The sequence below is a fragment of the Drosophila rhopaloa genome, unplaced genomic scaffold (assembly GCF_018152115.1).
Source record: "Drosophila rhopaloa isolate 14029-0021.01 unplaced genomic scaffold, ASM1815211v1 contig_36, whole genome shotgun sequence".
In the NCBI taxonomy this organism is placed as follows: domain Eukaryota; kingdom Metazoa; phylum Arthropoda; class Insecta; order Diptera; family Drosophilidae; genus Drosophila; species Drosophila rhopaloa.
Window position 1 is genome coordinate 1,820,597 of NW_025335130.1, and position 16,769 is coordinate 1,837,365.

Genomic DNA, 16,769 nt, shown 5'->3' on the forward strand with positions numbered 1-16,769 from the left:
ATTAATAATCAAAATTTGAGGAAAAAATTAAATGTTTATATTATTTTTTATGACTTTTTAAAATAACTAAAAAAATGTTTTTTTTTTAAATTGATGTACTTTTTACTCTTCTCGATTTATGCCGCAGAGAGTAAATAAGTGGAGAGGAATACAACATATTGAAAAATTACTCATTTTGCCTTTTCCTTGATGCTTTAAACGTTTATTATTCTATTTTTTGCAAAATTTTATCTAGGGATTCTTTTTCTCCTTTGGGAAGCTCTCCTATTGGCAAGGACTGTATCGATTATCTATATATCTCTTCTATGCGTCAATATTTTATGGAGTTTTAGGGGTAGTTTCTTTTGTAATTTGTCTTAAAGTTATGCAGTTTTTGAAGCTTATTTTCCATCATTTTTAACGAATTTTAATGAATACAATATATACGTTTACTTTACGAGTAACGGGTAAATCGTGTGTCAAGGGTTTCCATGGATACAATAAAAGTTAATTTCAGAATGCCGGCCTTACTCAGATTGGTTTACAACGAATACGGTAAATTTCTGAGTTGCGGACACAACAGTCTGACAACTTTTAACTTTAAAAGTCTTGTGAAAAAGGGGTAAAAAAAAGAAAAATAGATACAACTAGCCAAATCTATCCAGTAACTTCGTAAAAATAACTGAATTTTTTTAAACTTCCATAAATATTGAATACGTGCTTATGAGAAATAAACATATAAATAAAATAATGATAAATAGGTCTGCAGTTATTTCATGAAACGACTATAAATTTTGTAATCAATTTTAGAGAACTTTTTTCACACATACTTTGTGATTGGATGAAATGGCTTTCGCATAAACAAGTCATATTCATTTGATTTTAATAAAGCTTAAGATTTTGTTTCTATAGTGGATTAAAGACATTATATTATTATAATAATTATTATAATTATATAATTATTATTATATATTATAATTATTAGCTCGAAAACGGTGTATAAAACAGACGAACATGGCTATATCAACTTACTCAGCGATGCTGACTGTCAACTTCACTTTGTTATAATCTACCAAAATTGTAATACTCTCTTGAAAACTAAGGACTTAGAGAGAGCCATCGTTAATTGCGAAGAGGACTGAAAATAGCCCAGGGACGTATCATTAAATTAATTGGGTATTCTAAAGCCTTTAATAGTTGAAAATGTTGAAGTTTTGTATAGCACTAATAATGTCTTTAAATAATGCAGTATATTACTTGCAGTATATTTGTTTAAATGCCAAGATGGACTGCGGGCATAACTGGCTGTAGGTTATACAATAAAGCTAATTACCTAATTACGACCTTAAAGTTTAACTAATCTGTTAAGAACATTGTAAGTTCAGCAGAATATAAAAAGATACCAATACTGAGATACAGTGTCCCAGTGTAGAACAATATTTTAGTTCTGCTATAAAATATTTTCATAGCTACTGTTTTGGTTGTTCTGTGTCACCCGAATTTAAACTGGGAATTCGGTTGGCGGGATTTCATTACATTTATTTATTCCACTGGCTTACTGTTCGTTATTTATTTTACTTACCGGATCTTTGCTTGAAATATAAATCTTAGTCTAGGACAATATGTAAAAACAATAAATTTATTAGCTATACTTGCATTGGTTAATTGTACTGTTTTTTTAAACTTACCGGAGAAATCTGGCTTTTCTCAGTTGTTGAGATAAGACTGGTGGTGCTTGATTTAGAAGTGCCGTCATTTTGGCAAGTTCTGAAAATTATAAAAGGTCCGTGTGAATTTTTTAAGAAAAAAGATGACTAAAAGACAACATTTTATTCTTTAAACTGCCTAATCAAATTTCACTTAATATATTTTTACGCTTCGAACGCTTTACACCAATATAAAAGTCATCTATGTTTTTCTATTTGAACATGTAGTTAGGAAAAAAAGTGATAGAAATTTATTTATTTTACTAAAAATGTATTCCCCTTCTAATTGAGGTAGCAAAAGTCAAAACTGCCAGATTACTAAAAAAAAACTGATTTAGGAATTAAATTTAAAAATAAAAATCGAACAATATTTAAACAATTTTATTTTGTGTTTTCTAAAAAAAAGAAAACAATTATTTATAAATAAAGAAATATGTTGCACTTATGTTTTGTTTATTAAAGGTCATATTCTTAATTGGTATTAAAAATGGGGCATTTCTGGCACTAACTAAAAAAAAACCGAAACGAACTAAGTGGCACTAATGGAGTGCCCGCTATTTGATACTTAAAATAAAATGAGACTTCTGTGGCACCCCTAATAATTAAAATCCTGGATCACGAGCACTTCTGCGTGCTATCGGGGCTCCACGAGGAAACGCAAAAGCGTTTCTAAGCTTAAAGTGCAAACCAAGACTAGCCAATGTTTATTTACATAAATGTTATCTGCTGATAGAAAAGGAAGAAAGGCAAGGCATAGAATACATCCTATGCAGTTGCCTAAGGAATTCACCTCAAAAGAGCGCGAGAGAGTAGTAAAACGAACGCTTCAAACGGAACGCAAAGCCCACCTCAGCGACTGCGGGGACTTCGAAAATGGAGAGCGAGGGAGAATATCAGAAAGCCAACGAGCCAGAGCGGAGGAGCTGCTGCCGACAAACGCAGACCACGAAGGGCATCGAAAAGCGAACGTGTTAAAGCGGGGGAGTTACTGTTGCCAAATGGAGAAAAGATAGAGGTTTCATTTGCTCTGCCCGCACCTCTGCCAAAGCTCTGCTTAGAGCCATTTTCGAAGCTGTCTTCGGTTTCTCACCACCCCCAACAAAAACTCTCTTTTTTTCCGTTTTCCCCTACGTGGCATCACTGGAAAAGTCACTCGAGACCGCAGGCAGAGCAAATGACGCCTCTATACAGATTCTTACCTATGCACGAACATTCGGGTATGCCTCCATAGAGACCCTGGATTAATAGCTGCATTCTGAATGATGTACCCTTAAAACTGTACTTTACACTGCAATATTTAGCCCTTACATCGATTGATGCGTAAGCCGTTTTAAGAAGCACCATAAGAAATCTTTTAACTTAGCACGTCCTTTTCCTTTTTATACCCTTGCAGAGGGTATTATAATTTTGGTCAGAAGTTTGTAACGCAGTGAAGGAGACGTTTCCGACCCTATAAAGTATATATATTCTTGATCAGGATCAATAGGGGAGTCGATATAGCTATGTCCGTCTGTCCGTCTGTTTCAATCGGCGATCGGACGTCTATATCCTATAGCTCCCATAGGAACAATATGGTAAAATCGGTCCAAATTTTATGTTTTTCAGAATATTTCGCGCTGTGTAAAAGCTATTGCTATAAATTTTTTCAAATCGTATTTTTTTATGCATTCCTTCATCAAGGTAAAAGCGCGTGCTGATCGGACGTCTATATCCTATAGCTCCCATAGGAACAATCGGATATAACTTTCAAGAATGGAAGATATTTCGCGCAGTGTAAAAGCTATTAACATAAATCTTTCCAAATCTTATTTTTTTATGCATACCTTGATCAGTTTAAAAGCGCTTGGCGATCGGACGTCTATATCCTATAGCTCCCATAGGAACAATACGGTGAAATCGGTTAAAATGTAATGATTTTTAGGTTATTTCGCACAGTATATAAGCAATTGACATGAATCTTTCCAAATCGTATTTTTTTATGCATACCTTGATCAGGGTAAAAGCGCGTGGCGATCGGACGTCTATATCCTATAGCTCCCATAGGAACAATAGGGTAAAATCGTTCCAAATTTTATGTTTTTCCGAATATTTCGCGCTGTGTAAAAGCTATTGCTATAAATTTTTTCAAATCGTATTTTTTTATGCATTCCTTCATCAAGGTAAAAGCTGATCGGACGTCTATATCCTACAGCTCCCATAGGAACAACAGTGTGAAATCGGTCCAAATGTGTTGGTTTTCTGAATTTTTTTTTAGTGTGTAAGCTACTGACATAAATTTTTCCAAGTCTTATTTATTTACGCATATCTTGATTAGGGTAAAAGCGCTTGCCGATCGGACGTCTATTTCTTATAGCTTCCGTAGGAAAAATAGTTAAAGGCTGCGAAAGTATCCCTTTTTTCTATTTTTATATGACATTTTTGCAGTATAAAAGCAACTGACATCAAACGACGCAAATCTAGTTTATTTATGTATACCTTATTCCTTTCGCTACTTTTTCAGTTTTAGCAATTTCGGCAAAGTCTGCAAGGGTATTAAAACTTCGGCTTGCCGAAGTTAGCTTCCGTCCTCGTTCAAATCTGTAATGATAAATCTAGTCGAGTTGATGAGCTATGAGTTATATATGAGTTCCTGCTTCGATCGAAACGTGGAAGACTCCATTGGACACAACCAAAGTGGTGAATATTTTAAATATATCAATCACGGCCTGAGTTTTTCTGAGCCGTTGGAAACTTGTCTACAATTAGCTTGGACACCAAGAAGTTCTGGGCTTGATCATTTTTTTTTTGGTCCCTTAAAATGATTTTCATTTGAATCGTCGCGTTCTCATTTAGTTCGGATTAACCACTTATGTGATTGATTTAAATGGCATAAATTAAAATACAGAGGTAAAATACATACAAAACAAAATACTAATTTCTTTCTAAATTAGATACAACTGATGCTTTTCAGAGTATGTAGTATAAATAATTTGGTAATGCATGACATAGTCTACAATGTTTTCAAATTATCCATATCCACATTCCCTTTTGCCCCAAAAAACTACACTTCTCATTTCTTCTTTCCTATCAGAATACAAGCAATATTGTTTGCCGGAGATTCTTAGCTCCGTAATTTATGCCGGGCTGGTACACAATTTAAAGGCTTGACCGTCAGCCCAAACGGGCAGGTTAAGTCTTGATTGCTGTTGACTCAAACCTCTTATCTGAATTACTAACTTTCGAAGAATAATAAAAACGAAATCCTAGTTATAAAATTATCGCTTCCCGGTTGTTTTTATTATACTGTGGGTTCATATATCCCACCATAATCACCATTTTAGGCACAAAGAAGTTAAGGCGAGCCAGTAACTCGGGACTATCAACATCTCCGTGAATAAGTTTACGAATAAAAGTAGTTCCAGCATCGTTCTTCAGTGGGATATATATGGTAAATTAGAGGGGAAAATATTTTTTTGCTTTATCTTAAAGAACAACTTCTTGAGAACGTTTCCCCAAATTTTCATAGAGATTTGAGCAGTAGAAAGAAAGTTACAGCGGTGCTAGCCGCGCGCCTCGTCCCCGCCCAAACCCAAATTTTAAACTTTAAACGAGAATATTTGAAATTGTGTTTTTTAAAAAATGACTTTGCGGTGATATGGATTGGCGAAAAATTACTGAACCGATTTTCTTAAAATTTTTTTCTAAATGTTCGTAATGAATTTTATGAGTACTTGAACGATTGATTTTTCATCTAAAAATTTTTATCTCGCCGAAATAGATACTTTTGTATGAATTCTAGCGTCCAAAAACTTCATTTTTTGTATAAAACGTATGACGAAAAAAAAATTTTTAAAACGTTCGGTCAGTACAGGATATTACTCTAAGCTAATGAAATATTTTTATTTTTACGGTTTCAGTTGACCCGTTCGTCCTGGGGAATTATCAGCGCCAAAAAAAGGCGTTTAGGGGGAACAGCCACCGTTAAAACAATATTAAATATTTTTTCACAAAAAATCTAACCTTTCAGAAAATATAATCATTCATTTAATAAAAAAAATTGTAACATACAAAAAAAAATCCAAACTTTCCTATTTTTTTCGACAAAAAAAGGTATATACCCCCTTAATTAGAAAAAAGTCTACTAGAGTCAGCTGCCAACAAATAGTTTTTGGATTCTTAGTGACCCAAACGAAGATGATGTTACCGTTTAACCGTCTAGCCTACTTTCCAAAATTATAAAAGAAACGAATTTAGATAATTTTTTCTAAATGGAAATGAGGCTCAGAAAAAGGGCAATAATATCGTTGGCTTGGGTCATGCAGGTTTGTATGCCAATAGTTTTTTTTGCACAGATTTGGATAGCGAGTCAAGTCGGACAACTTGCCATATGTTCTAATATTTAATTTTTATAGTAAGGTAACGTCTATATCATATAGCACCCATAGGAACAACCGGAAAACAAATTTTTAAAAGGTATAACCTTGCAGTTTTTTTTTTTTTTTCCTTGGGATTTGGTAAAATTTAAATACTATGAAATTAGGGGTTTAGTTATATTATATAATATATATATATTATTATTAAATCATATAGCTCCGATAGGAATATCCAAAAATTTAAAAAAAAAAAAGGAACGAACGAAAAATGTTATTTTGCTGTTTTTTTATTTATCAAAATATTCCTTAGAGATATAGTAATTATTTACTATATCATTGTTACGCTTTTAGTTTTCTCGAGATCGGACAACAATATCATTTAGCTGCCATTGAAACGATGGCAAAATGCAGCGTAAAATCGACATAGCTTCATTGTTTTTAGTAACATAGGTATAGAAATCCAAATGTAGTCGTTTTGTAATAACTGCAAGGGTATACAAACTTCGGCTTGCCAAAGTGTGCTTCCTATCTTGTTCAAGATATTTTACTTAATAGGAGATTAGTTTTCCTAAAAACTACGTGATTTTTAAGAGTCCAAAATAGGTCTTCTACAAAACTAATCGGATTCTCTTACTGGTAACATACAATCATGGAAGAATTTCCTGTAAAATGTAGTTAGCCAAAAATTATTAAGACGACATGCACAACTTTATTTTTGCAACCTTGAAGGCACTGTTACCTCCCTCCCTATGACGGATGTAATTTATTTGTTAGGCACAAAAATGTGCTATAAAGCACACAGAAACGGTGATTTTTATTCAATCAGCACAAATTAGCTGTCAAAGTCTTTTTTTTTTCTTGATCTGCCTTCCAAAAACAGCTTTCTTCTTATAGAGACGAAAAATTGTTAACAGGGACTCCGGGCCCATGATTATGTGTTAGCTCTCACATTCACGCAAGAAAACAAAATAGGTTTTACGATCTTTGATTGGCTCTGCCTAATTTGACTTGACTTACCTTTTTGGAAATATATCTTTCTATGTTTATTTGTTACTTACCTATTTTCCAAATTTTTTAAGGCCTCACGCTTTTTTGTATTTGTATCGGTCAGCTTCGAAACTAGTTCCTTCCGAACATTCTTATTCAACTTTTCGCAGTTTTCAGACGATGAGACCTTTAATTTATTAATCGCCAAGATAATACTTTGCTCTAACTGAAGTCTTTCGTTGTTGTAAGCTTCGAATTCTCGAACATGCACTAATTTACTATTCAGGCTTGTATAATTCTCCATTAAAGGAATCCTCAAGTTCTCGTAACTTTCCTTAAATTCTAAGTTTCCTTTTGCAAATCCTGTGACTTTACGGACAATATCCTTAATCTTGTTATCTATCTTTATTGCTTGGCGTATTAGTTCTGCATGGCTTTTCAGGCCGCACTCGACCAAACCTTCAACATAATTAAATTTATTTTTTCTTATTATTCTCTTTATAAGTTTTTACCAGCTTTTAAAATAATAATCAACCAAAAAGTCTCAAGCTTCATCCCGCTGCCTAAAGTTTTAAAATATGAATATTCTAGTTTCTTGTGGCAAACGTGAGACTATTATTAATTAATTCGTTTTAGTTAAGTACTTAAAATCTTACGATTTGTTTTGGTTAAATTGACTGAAAAATAATTAAAAATGACTATTGAAATTGTTACTAAAAATCCAGCGTTAGTTTTCGTGACCAACAAGCTAAAATTTTTCAGTCGATAGTAAACTGACAGTATAACAGTTATGTGTATTATGTGTCACCTTACACATAAATAATCGCCATAAAGCGGTATAGTCAGTATGACAGATATATGGCATTTGATATATTCCAAAATATAATATTTTAAAACATAATTTAAGCACTTTTAAATCAGATATACTAAATGGAAATTGTGTGGAAAGAACAATTTTTCTAGTTGAATAATGAGAAGTACTTAATTTATGCTATGAAAATATATAATTAACAAGGAGAAAAGAAAACTTCATCAAGCCGAAGTATATATATACCCTTTAAATTATTACAAGATGACTACATTTCGATTATTATGCTTACAAAAAATCAAGAAAGAAAAGCTAACTTCGGGCGGATCCGAAGTTGATATATCCTTGCAGAATATTCTGTAAATTATATTCTCCAAAACTATTCATATGATGGATTCTTAATACTCATAAAAAATCCCAACTTCTTAACTTTAAAAACACCAAAGTTATGGCATTTCCAATCGTTCAGTTATATGTCAGCTGTAGTTATAGTCGGCCGATCGAATTGATTGTCCAAAAATAAAACCCATAGAAAATCCCAACTTCCTAACTTTACAAACACCAAAGTTATGGCATTTCTGATCAATCATTTATATGGCGGCTATAGGATATAGTCGACCGATCCCGGCCGCTCCGACCTATATACTGCGTGCAAAGGCATGAAGGGTGTGTGGAAAGTTTCAATTTGATATCTTTAAAACTGAGAGACTAGTTTTTTGTAGAAACAGACAGACGGACAGCAGACGGACAGACGGACATGCTTATATCAACTCAGGATGCGATCCTGATCAAGAATATATATACTTTATAGGGTCGAGGATGTCTCCTTCACTGCGTTGCAAAGTTTTGACTAAAATTATAATAACCTCTGCAAGGGCATAAAAATCAATGGGAAAATCAAAATAACTATAACTATATATATTTAAAATCTTCCTTCTAATAATAACAACCAGGGCTATAATAATAATAACAAAAATAATAGCTGAAATAAAAGCGGTTGGAAAAATCAAAAAAACCGGTTATGCTAAGAAATCAGCCAACTCACCCACAATTAAAATGGGAACCAACCGGTTCACTTAATCAACCAGTAAATAAAGCTATGCGAGTAAATAATATCGAAGGTTACCATTTTTTAGGCAATACTCCGGAGTAGGGCTACACTACATCATGGAAACAGATAAAAAACAAATAAAAATGTAAAAATCTCGATAGGAGCAACTTCTTGCTAGATACAAAACATTATTTATACTTAATAACAAGAGAGAACGCTATAGTCGGGTGCCCCGACTATCAGATACCCGTTACTCAGGTAAAGGGAGTGCGAGGGAGATGGAGATTGAAACTTTGATCACGCATAACTTTTTAACGAATGGTCCGATTTGAAAAATTTCTTCTACATTTCGATAGGTATTGATAAACACAATAAAACTGCATTTTTACTTTTCCGAAATATTTAAATTTTTAAAATCGTATCTAAGCGATTGTGGGCGTTAATGGGGGCGTGGCACCATTTTGAAACAAACTTGCGCTGCGTAAATGCCAATCTTCTAGCTTTTATAGTTTCCGAGATCTCAGCGTTCATACGGACAGACAGACAGACACACAGACGGACAGACAGACGGACAGACAGACGGACAGACGGACATGGCTAAATCGACTCGGCTAGTGATCCTGATCAAGAATATATATACTTTATAGGGTCGGAAACGCTTCCTTCTAGCTGTTACATACTTTTGCACGAATAATAATATACCCTTTTACTCTACGAGTAACGGGTATAAAAATGAGCTTCCAATTTATAAAAGAGCATCATAAGTTAATGGATATTAAATAATAAAATGTTATCATATAATAACTATATTTTATACTAAACATATTTTTTATGAAATCGAAGGGTGAAATTAGGGTGAATATAATCTATGGAAAAAATAAACGCTAATATAGCTACAGGAAAAGGATAATCAGACTTAAGAGGACGCCCCCCATTCTCGGTTAAAAAAAATAAATTTTTTTCATTTAATTCGAACTTATTCAAGAATGTTCCTTTAAAATTTGAAGTGAAAATTTCAAAAACTTTTGAAATATAGCCGATTTTTAGAGAAGGCGTCAGGCGACGGCGAGAGCTTCTCAAAACTTTAAACGCGTTTTTCTCGAAACAGTGTTTTACGACTGGCGCATAAGGTTACCCAAAAACTATAAACCCAATCGGTTCCACATTTTAATACTATATTCTATACATATATAGATATAGCATGATCTAGGATAAATGAAATCGGTGAAGATCTTCTTTACTTTTCAACTTGATGTGTGGCTGAAAAGAAGGCGATTTTCAAAAAAAAATGTGCAAAGGTGCGCCATTTTGTTAATTTTTGTCCGTGTACTCTTCTTAATTTTTGGTTTAAGGTGTTCCTTTTAGCGGAAATCCCATGCGAATGACAAAAAAAAAACAAAAAAAATAGTTTTAAATTTTTTTCTTATTTTTTAAGTCTTTAAATAAATGAAAGTTACAAGCCTAAAGAATAATATATGTACATTTACCAGCCCATTGAAAATCGTCAAAATTTTAAATCGAGAATGGGGGTCCCCTTAATCTTAAAGAAGAAAAACTTGTATTCGGCAATCAAAATGGGGCAAATATAATCTCATTGATGGGAAAAAAATGTTTTCCCTTTGAAAGAAATTATGGTTTAAAAACATTACGATGAAAAAATAAGTACGAACGTAAATCATTGCTAGCAGAAGAATATATGTATGTATATATAAAAATCCTGAGAGAACCGACAAAGAAACTTCCGTCAAAAACGAAATAAATAACAAGCATTATATAAACTTTGAGAAAAACTAACCTAGGTATTTAAATGACGATTCACATTTTTATACCCTTGCAGACAGTATTATAATTTCAGTCAAAAGTTTGCAACGCAGTGAAGGCGACATTTCCGACCCTATAAAGTATATGTATTCTTGATCAGCATCACCTTGGAGAGTAGATCTAGCCATGTACGTCTGTCCGTCTGTGTGTTCGTCTCTCCGTCCGTTTCTACGCAAACTATTCCCTCAATTGTAAAGCTATCTTCTTGAAACTTTCCCAAAAGTTGTCTTTCTACCATATACAGTCATGGAAAAAATAATAGAAACGACAATTTTTTTTCGTATTTTTCAAACTTTTCTTCAGTCAATTTTTTTTTTTTTTAAGTTTAATAATTTTGTCTGATAGTCGATTCAATTATGTGTCAAAATGTACCAAAACAAAAAACGTTATGAACTAAAAAATAATTTTTAAAATTTTTAGGCCTGGAAAAAATAATAGAAACGACTGAGTTAATTCTATGAAAAACAGTTTTGTAGCTTCAAAGCCTATTAGTTTAGATGGTAACTTTAATATATAGTTGTGCCACCGCTATTTTTAATGACTTTGGTTCAGCGGTGTCCCATTGAATCCACCAAATTGGCACAAATTGATGGTTCAATGGAGTACCACTCAGAATTCACTTTATTTAACAAATCTTCCCTAGTTTTGGACTTAAACCCACCAAGCCTCTTCTTTATTATCCCCCAAATGTGCTCTATAGGATTTAAGTTTTTTATTAACAATTTTTGAGATTTTTTGATTTACTTTTAAATTTAATCATTTCATTTTATTTTCTGGTCTTGGATCTAACTATAATTATTTAAATTTCAAGAACAATTTTCGAATGAGAATGAATTAGTTTATTTTGTTATCATAAGGATCATCGAATTCTTTTGACCACCTTTTAATAAATCCAAGCACTCCTTTGACTTAATTAACGAAATGTGATTAGAAAATTTTAGTTTAGGGTCCTAAGGAACGCCAGGATCGTTTTCAAGAGCTATTCTATCCAAAGAGCTGTCACTTTACCTTTAAGTCGCGTATATCGGATTGACCCGATAAAAAGTCATCAGCTTGCACTTGTATGCGTTTAAATTTAGTAAATTATCTCGGCACCAGTTTTGAAAATGATCTAGATCGGATTGCAAGTCTAAATGGCAGGAAATATCCTTATACTGCAGGCATAACTTAACATCATGTGCGTACATAAGTACGCGAGAATGAATTAATTGAGGAAAGATCGTTAATAAATAATGTAAAAAGTAGCGGAACAAGATGGTTTCCTTGTGGGACACCGAAAGTAACATGGAGAATTTTAGAAATTGAATTTTTGAAAAGGACACAAACCTTCTAGAGCTTACTACATTTCCGATAAAAGGCTTCAATAGTAGTTTTCAAATAGACGCCACTTACACTGACTTTAGTAAAGCATTTGACTCTGTAAATCACTCACTTCTTGTTCAAAAACTTGACCTGTTAGGTTTTCCAGTTGATCTCCTTATATAGATTTTAAGTTACTTAAATGGCAGGACACAAAGGGTACTTTTCAAAAATTCAATTTCTAAAATTATGGCTCCCATATGGAAATAAAAAAATTTTTAAAAATAATTATGAACAAATATGTTATTTTGCTGTTTTTTTTCTATTTATCAAAATATTTTTGAGATTTAGTAAATATTTACTATACCAAAAATACGCCATTAGTTTTGTCAAAATCGGACTACAACATCATACAGCTGTAATAGATACGATCACAAAATGCAGCGCAAATTCGACATAGCTTCATTGATTTTATTAATATAGGCATAGAAATTGAAATGTAGTCGATTTGTAATAACTGCAAGGGTATATAAACTTCGCCTTGCCGAAGGCATTGCCCTGTGAATTCTTCACAAGTTGTTTACCTTATCTCTAGAAACTTCCCAATTTCCAAATATTTGGAAGGAATCATTTGTTATTCCTTTTTACAAAAAAGGGAACAAGTTAGAAGCCAGTAACTATAGAGGTATATCTAAGTTATCAGCATTTCCTTATCTTATTTGGAGGAACATTTGTAGATCAATCATTTCTCCGTATCAACACGAATTTATTTAACGTAGATCCATAATCACAAACCTTCTAGAGCTTACTACATTTCCGATAAAAGGCTTCAATAGTAGTTTTCAAATAGACGTCATTTACACTGACTTTAGTAAAGCATTTGACTCTGTAAATCACTCACTTCTTGTTCAAAACTTGACCTGTTAGGTTTTCCAGTTGATCTCCTTATATAGATCTTAAGTTACTTAAATGGCAGGACACAAAGGGTACTTTTCAAAAATTCAATTTCTAAAATTCTCCATGTTACTTTCGGTGTCCCACAAGGAAACCATCTTGTTCCGCTACTTTTTACATTATTTATTAACGATCTTTCCTCAATTAATTCATTCTCGCGTACTTATGTACGCACATGATGTTAAGTTATGCCTGCAGTATAAGGATATTTCCTGCCATTTAGACTTGCAATCCGATCTAGATCATTTTCAAAACTGGTGCCGAGATAATTTACTAAATTTAAACGCATACAAGTGCAAGCTGATGACTTTTTATCTGGTCAATCCGATATACGCGACTTAAAGGTAAAGTGACAGCTCTTTGGATAGAATAACTCTTGAAAACGATCCTGGCGTTCCTTAGGACCCTAAACTAAAATTTTCTAATCACATTTCGTTAATTAAGTCAAAGGAGTGCTTGGATTTATTAAAAATTGGTCAAAAGAATTCGATGATCCTTATGATAATAAAATAAGCTAATTCATTCTCATTCGAAAATTGTTCTTGAAATTTAAATAATTATAGTTAGATCCAAGACCAGAAAATAAAATGAAATGATTAAATTTAAAAGTAAATCAAAAAATCTCAAAAATTGTTAATAAAAAACTTAAATCCTATAGAGCACCTTTGGGGGATAATAAAGAAGAGGCTTGGTGGGTTTAAGTCCAAAACTAGGGAATATTTGTGGAAGAAAGTGAATTCTGAGAGGTACTCCATTGAACCATCAATTTGTGCCAATTTGGTGGATTCAATGGGACACCGCTGAACCAAAGTCATTAAAAATAGAAAAACTTTAAAAATTTAAACTTAAAAAAAAAAAAAATTGACTGAAGAAAAGTTTGAAAAATACGAAAAAAAATTGTCGTTTCTATTATTTTTTCCATGACTGTATATACCACAATAAGTCGAAACGAGCCAGATCGGGCGACTATATCATATAGCTATCATAGGAATAATTTTATTTAATTTTTTTTGCTCTTTGGGATCTGGTAATATTTTAATACTACGGAACTACGATTTTAATTGAATTAAAATCGGATATCTATATCATATGGCTCCCATATGGAAATAAAAAAATTTTAAAAAATAATTATGAACAAATGTTATTTATCTGTTTTTTTTCTATTTATCAAAATATTTTTGAGATTTAGTAAATATTTACTATACCAAAAATACGCCATTAGTTTTGTCAAAATCGGACTACAACATCATACAGCTGTCATAGATACGATCACAAAATGCAGCGCAAATTCGACATAGCTTCATTGATTTTATTAATATAGGCATAGAAATTGAAATGTAGTCGATTTGTAATAACTGCAAGGGTATATAAACTTCGCCTTGCCGAAGGCATTGCCCTGTGAATTCTTCACAAGTTGTTTACCTTATCTCTAGAAACTTCCCAATTTCCAAATATTTGGAAGGAATCATTTGTTATTCCTTTTTACAAAAAAGGGAACAAGTTAGAAGCCAGTAACTATAGAGGTATATCTACGTTATCAGCATTTCCTTATCTTATTGAAAAAATCATTACTCTTCATTTGGAGGAACATTTGTAGATCAATCATTTCTCCGTATCAACACGAATTTATTTAACGTAGATCCATAATCACAAACCTTCTAGAGCTTACTACATTTCCGATAAAAGGCTTCAATAGTAGTTTTCAAATAGACGTCATTTACACTGACTTTAGTAAAGCATTTGACTCTGTAAATCACTCACTTCTTGTTCAAAAACTTGACCTGTTAGGTTTTCCAGTTGATCTCCTTATATAGATCTTAAGTTACTTAAATGGCAGGACACAAAGGGTACTTTTCAAAAATTCAATTTCTAAAATTCTCCATGTTACTTTCGGTGACCCACAAGGAAACCATCTTGTTCCGCTACTTTTTACATTATTTATTAACGATCTTTCCTCAATTAATTCATTCTCGCGTACTTATGTACGCACATGATGTTAAGTTATGCCTGCAGTATAAGGATATTTTCTGTCATTTAGACTTGCAATCCGATCTAGATCATTTTCAAAACTGGTGCCGAGATAATTTACTAAATTTAAACGCATCCAAGTGCAAGCTGATGACTTTTTATCTGGTCAATCCGATATACGCGACTTAAAGGTAAAGTGACAGCTCTTTGGATAGAATAACTCTTGAAAACGATCCTGGCGTTCCTTAGGACCCTAAACTAAAATTTTCTAATCACATTTCGTTAATTAAGTCAAAGGAGTGCTTGGATTTATTAAAAGGTGGTCAAAAGAATTCGATGATCCTTATGATAATAAAATAAGCTAATTCATTCTCATTCGAAAATTGTTCTTGAAATTTAAATAATTATAGTTAGATCCAAGACCAGAAAATAAAATGAAATGATTAAATTTAAAAGTAAATCAAAAAATCTCAAAAATTGTTAATAAAAAACTTAAATCCTATAGAGCACCTTTGGGGGATAATAAAGAAGAGGCTTGGTGGGTTTAAGTCCAAAACTGGGAATATTTGTGGAAGAAAGTGAATTCTGAGAGGTACTCCATTGAACCATCAATTTGTGCTAATTTGGTGGATTCAATGGGACACCGCTGAACCAAAGTCATTAAAAATAGCGGTGGCACAACTATATATTAAAGTTACCATCTAAACTAATAGGCTTTGAAGCTACAAAACTGTTTTTCATAGAATTAACTCAGTCGTTTCTATTATTTTTTCCAGGCCTAAAAATTTTAAAAATTATTTTTTAGTTCATAACGTTTTTTGAAAATTATTGTTTTGGTATATTTTGACACATAATTGAATCGACTATCAATCAAAATTATTAAACTTTAAAAAAAAAAAAATTGACTGAAGAAAAGTTTGAAAAATACGAAAAAAAATTGTCGTTTCTATTATGTTTTCCATGACTGTATATACCACCATAAGTCGAAACGAGCCAGATCGGGCGACTATATGATATCATAGGAATAATTTTATTTAATTTTTTTTGCTCTTTGGGATCTGGTAATATTTTAATACTACGGAACTACGATTTTAATTGAATTAAAATCGGATATCTATATCATATGGCTCCCATATGGAAATAAAAAAATTTTAAAAAATAATTATGAACAAATATGTTATTTTGCTGTTTTTTTTCTATTTATCAAAATATTTTTGAGATTTAGTAAATATTTACTATACCAAAAATACGCCATTAGTTTTGTCAAAATCGGACTACAACATCATACAGCTGTAATAGATACGATCACAAAATGCAGCGCAAATTCGACATAGCTTCATTGATTTTATTAATATAGGCATAGAAATTGAAATGTAGTCGATTTGTAATAACTGCAAGGGTATATAAACTTCGCCTTGCCGAAGGCATTGCCCTGTGAATTCTTCACAAGTTGTTTACCTTATCTCTAGAAACTTCCCAATTTCCAAATATTTGGAAGGAATCATTTGTTATTCCTTTTTACAAAAAAGGGAACAAGTTAGAAGCCAGTAACTATAGAGGTATATCTAAGTTATCAGCATTTCCTTATCTTATTTGGAGGAACATTTGTAGATCAATCATTTCTCCGTATCAACACGAATTTATTTAACGTAGATCCATAATCACAAACCTTCTAGAGCTTACTACATTTCCGATAAAAGGCTTCAATAGTAGTTTTCAAATAGACGTCATTTACACTGACTTTAGTAAAGCATTTGACTCTGTAAATCACTCACTTCTTGTTCAAAACTTGACCTGTTAGGTTTTCCAGTTGATCTCCTTATATAGATCTTAAGTTACTTAAA

At 32.4% G+C, this 16,769-nt stretch overlaps 2 protein-coding genes across 9 annotated transcripts in view; one reads left to right on the forward strand and one right to left on the reverse strand.

The window, feature by feature from the left end:
• The window catches only part of LOC108043625, a 168,023-nt gene extending 160,444 nt beyond the window's left edge, over positions 1 to 7,579 (reverse strand). Inside the window, exons 1-4 of the mRNA XM_044461503.1 lie at positions 7,537 to 7,579; positions 7,096 to 7,483; positions 1,668 to 1,746; positions 1,562 to 1,591 (exon numbers count right to left, since the gene is read on the reverse strand). Of these exons, the coding sequence (XP_044317438.1) occupies positions 1,562 to 1,591; positions 1,668 to 1,746; positions 7,096 to 7,483; positions 7,537 to 7,579 (540 nt within the window). The remainder of the gene's footprint in view (positions 1 to 1,561; positions 1,592 to 1,667; positions 1,747 to 7,095; positions 7,484 to 7,536) is intronic.
• Positions 1 to 16,769, forward strand: part of LOC108038729 — a 189,459-nt gene that overhangs the window by 18,615 nt on the left and 154,075 nt on the right. The gene's annotated exons all lie outside the window — the stretch shown is intronic.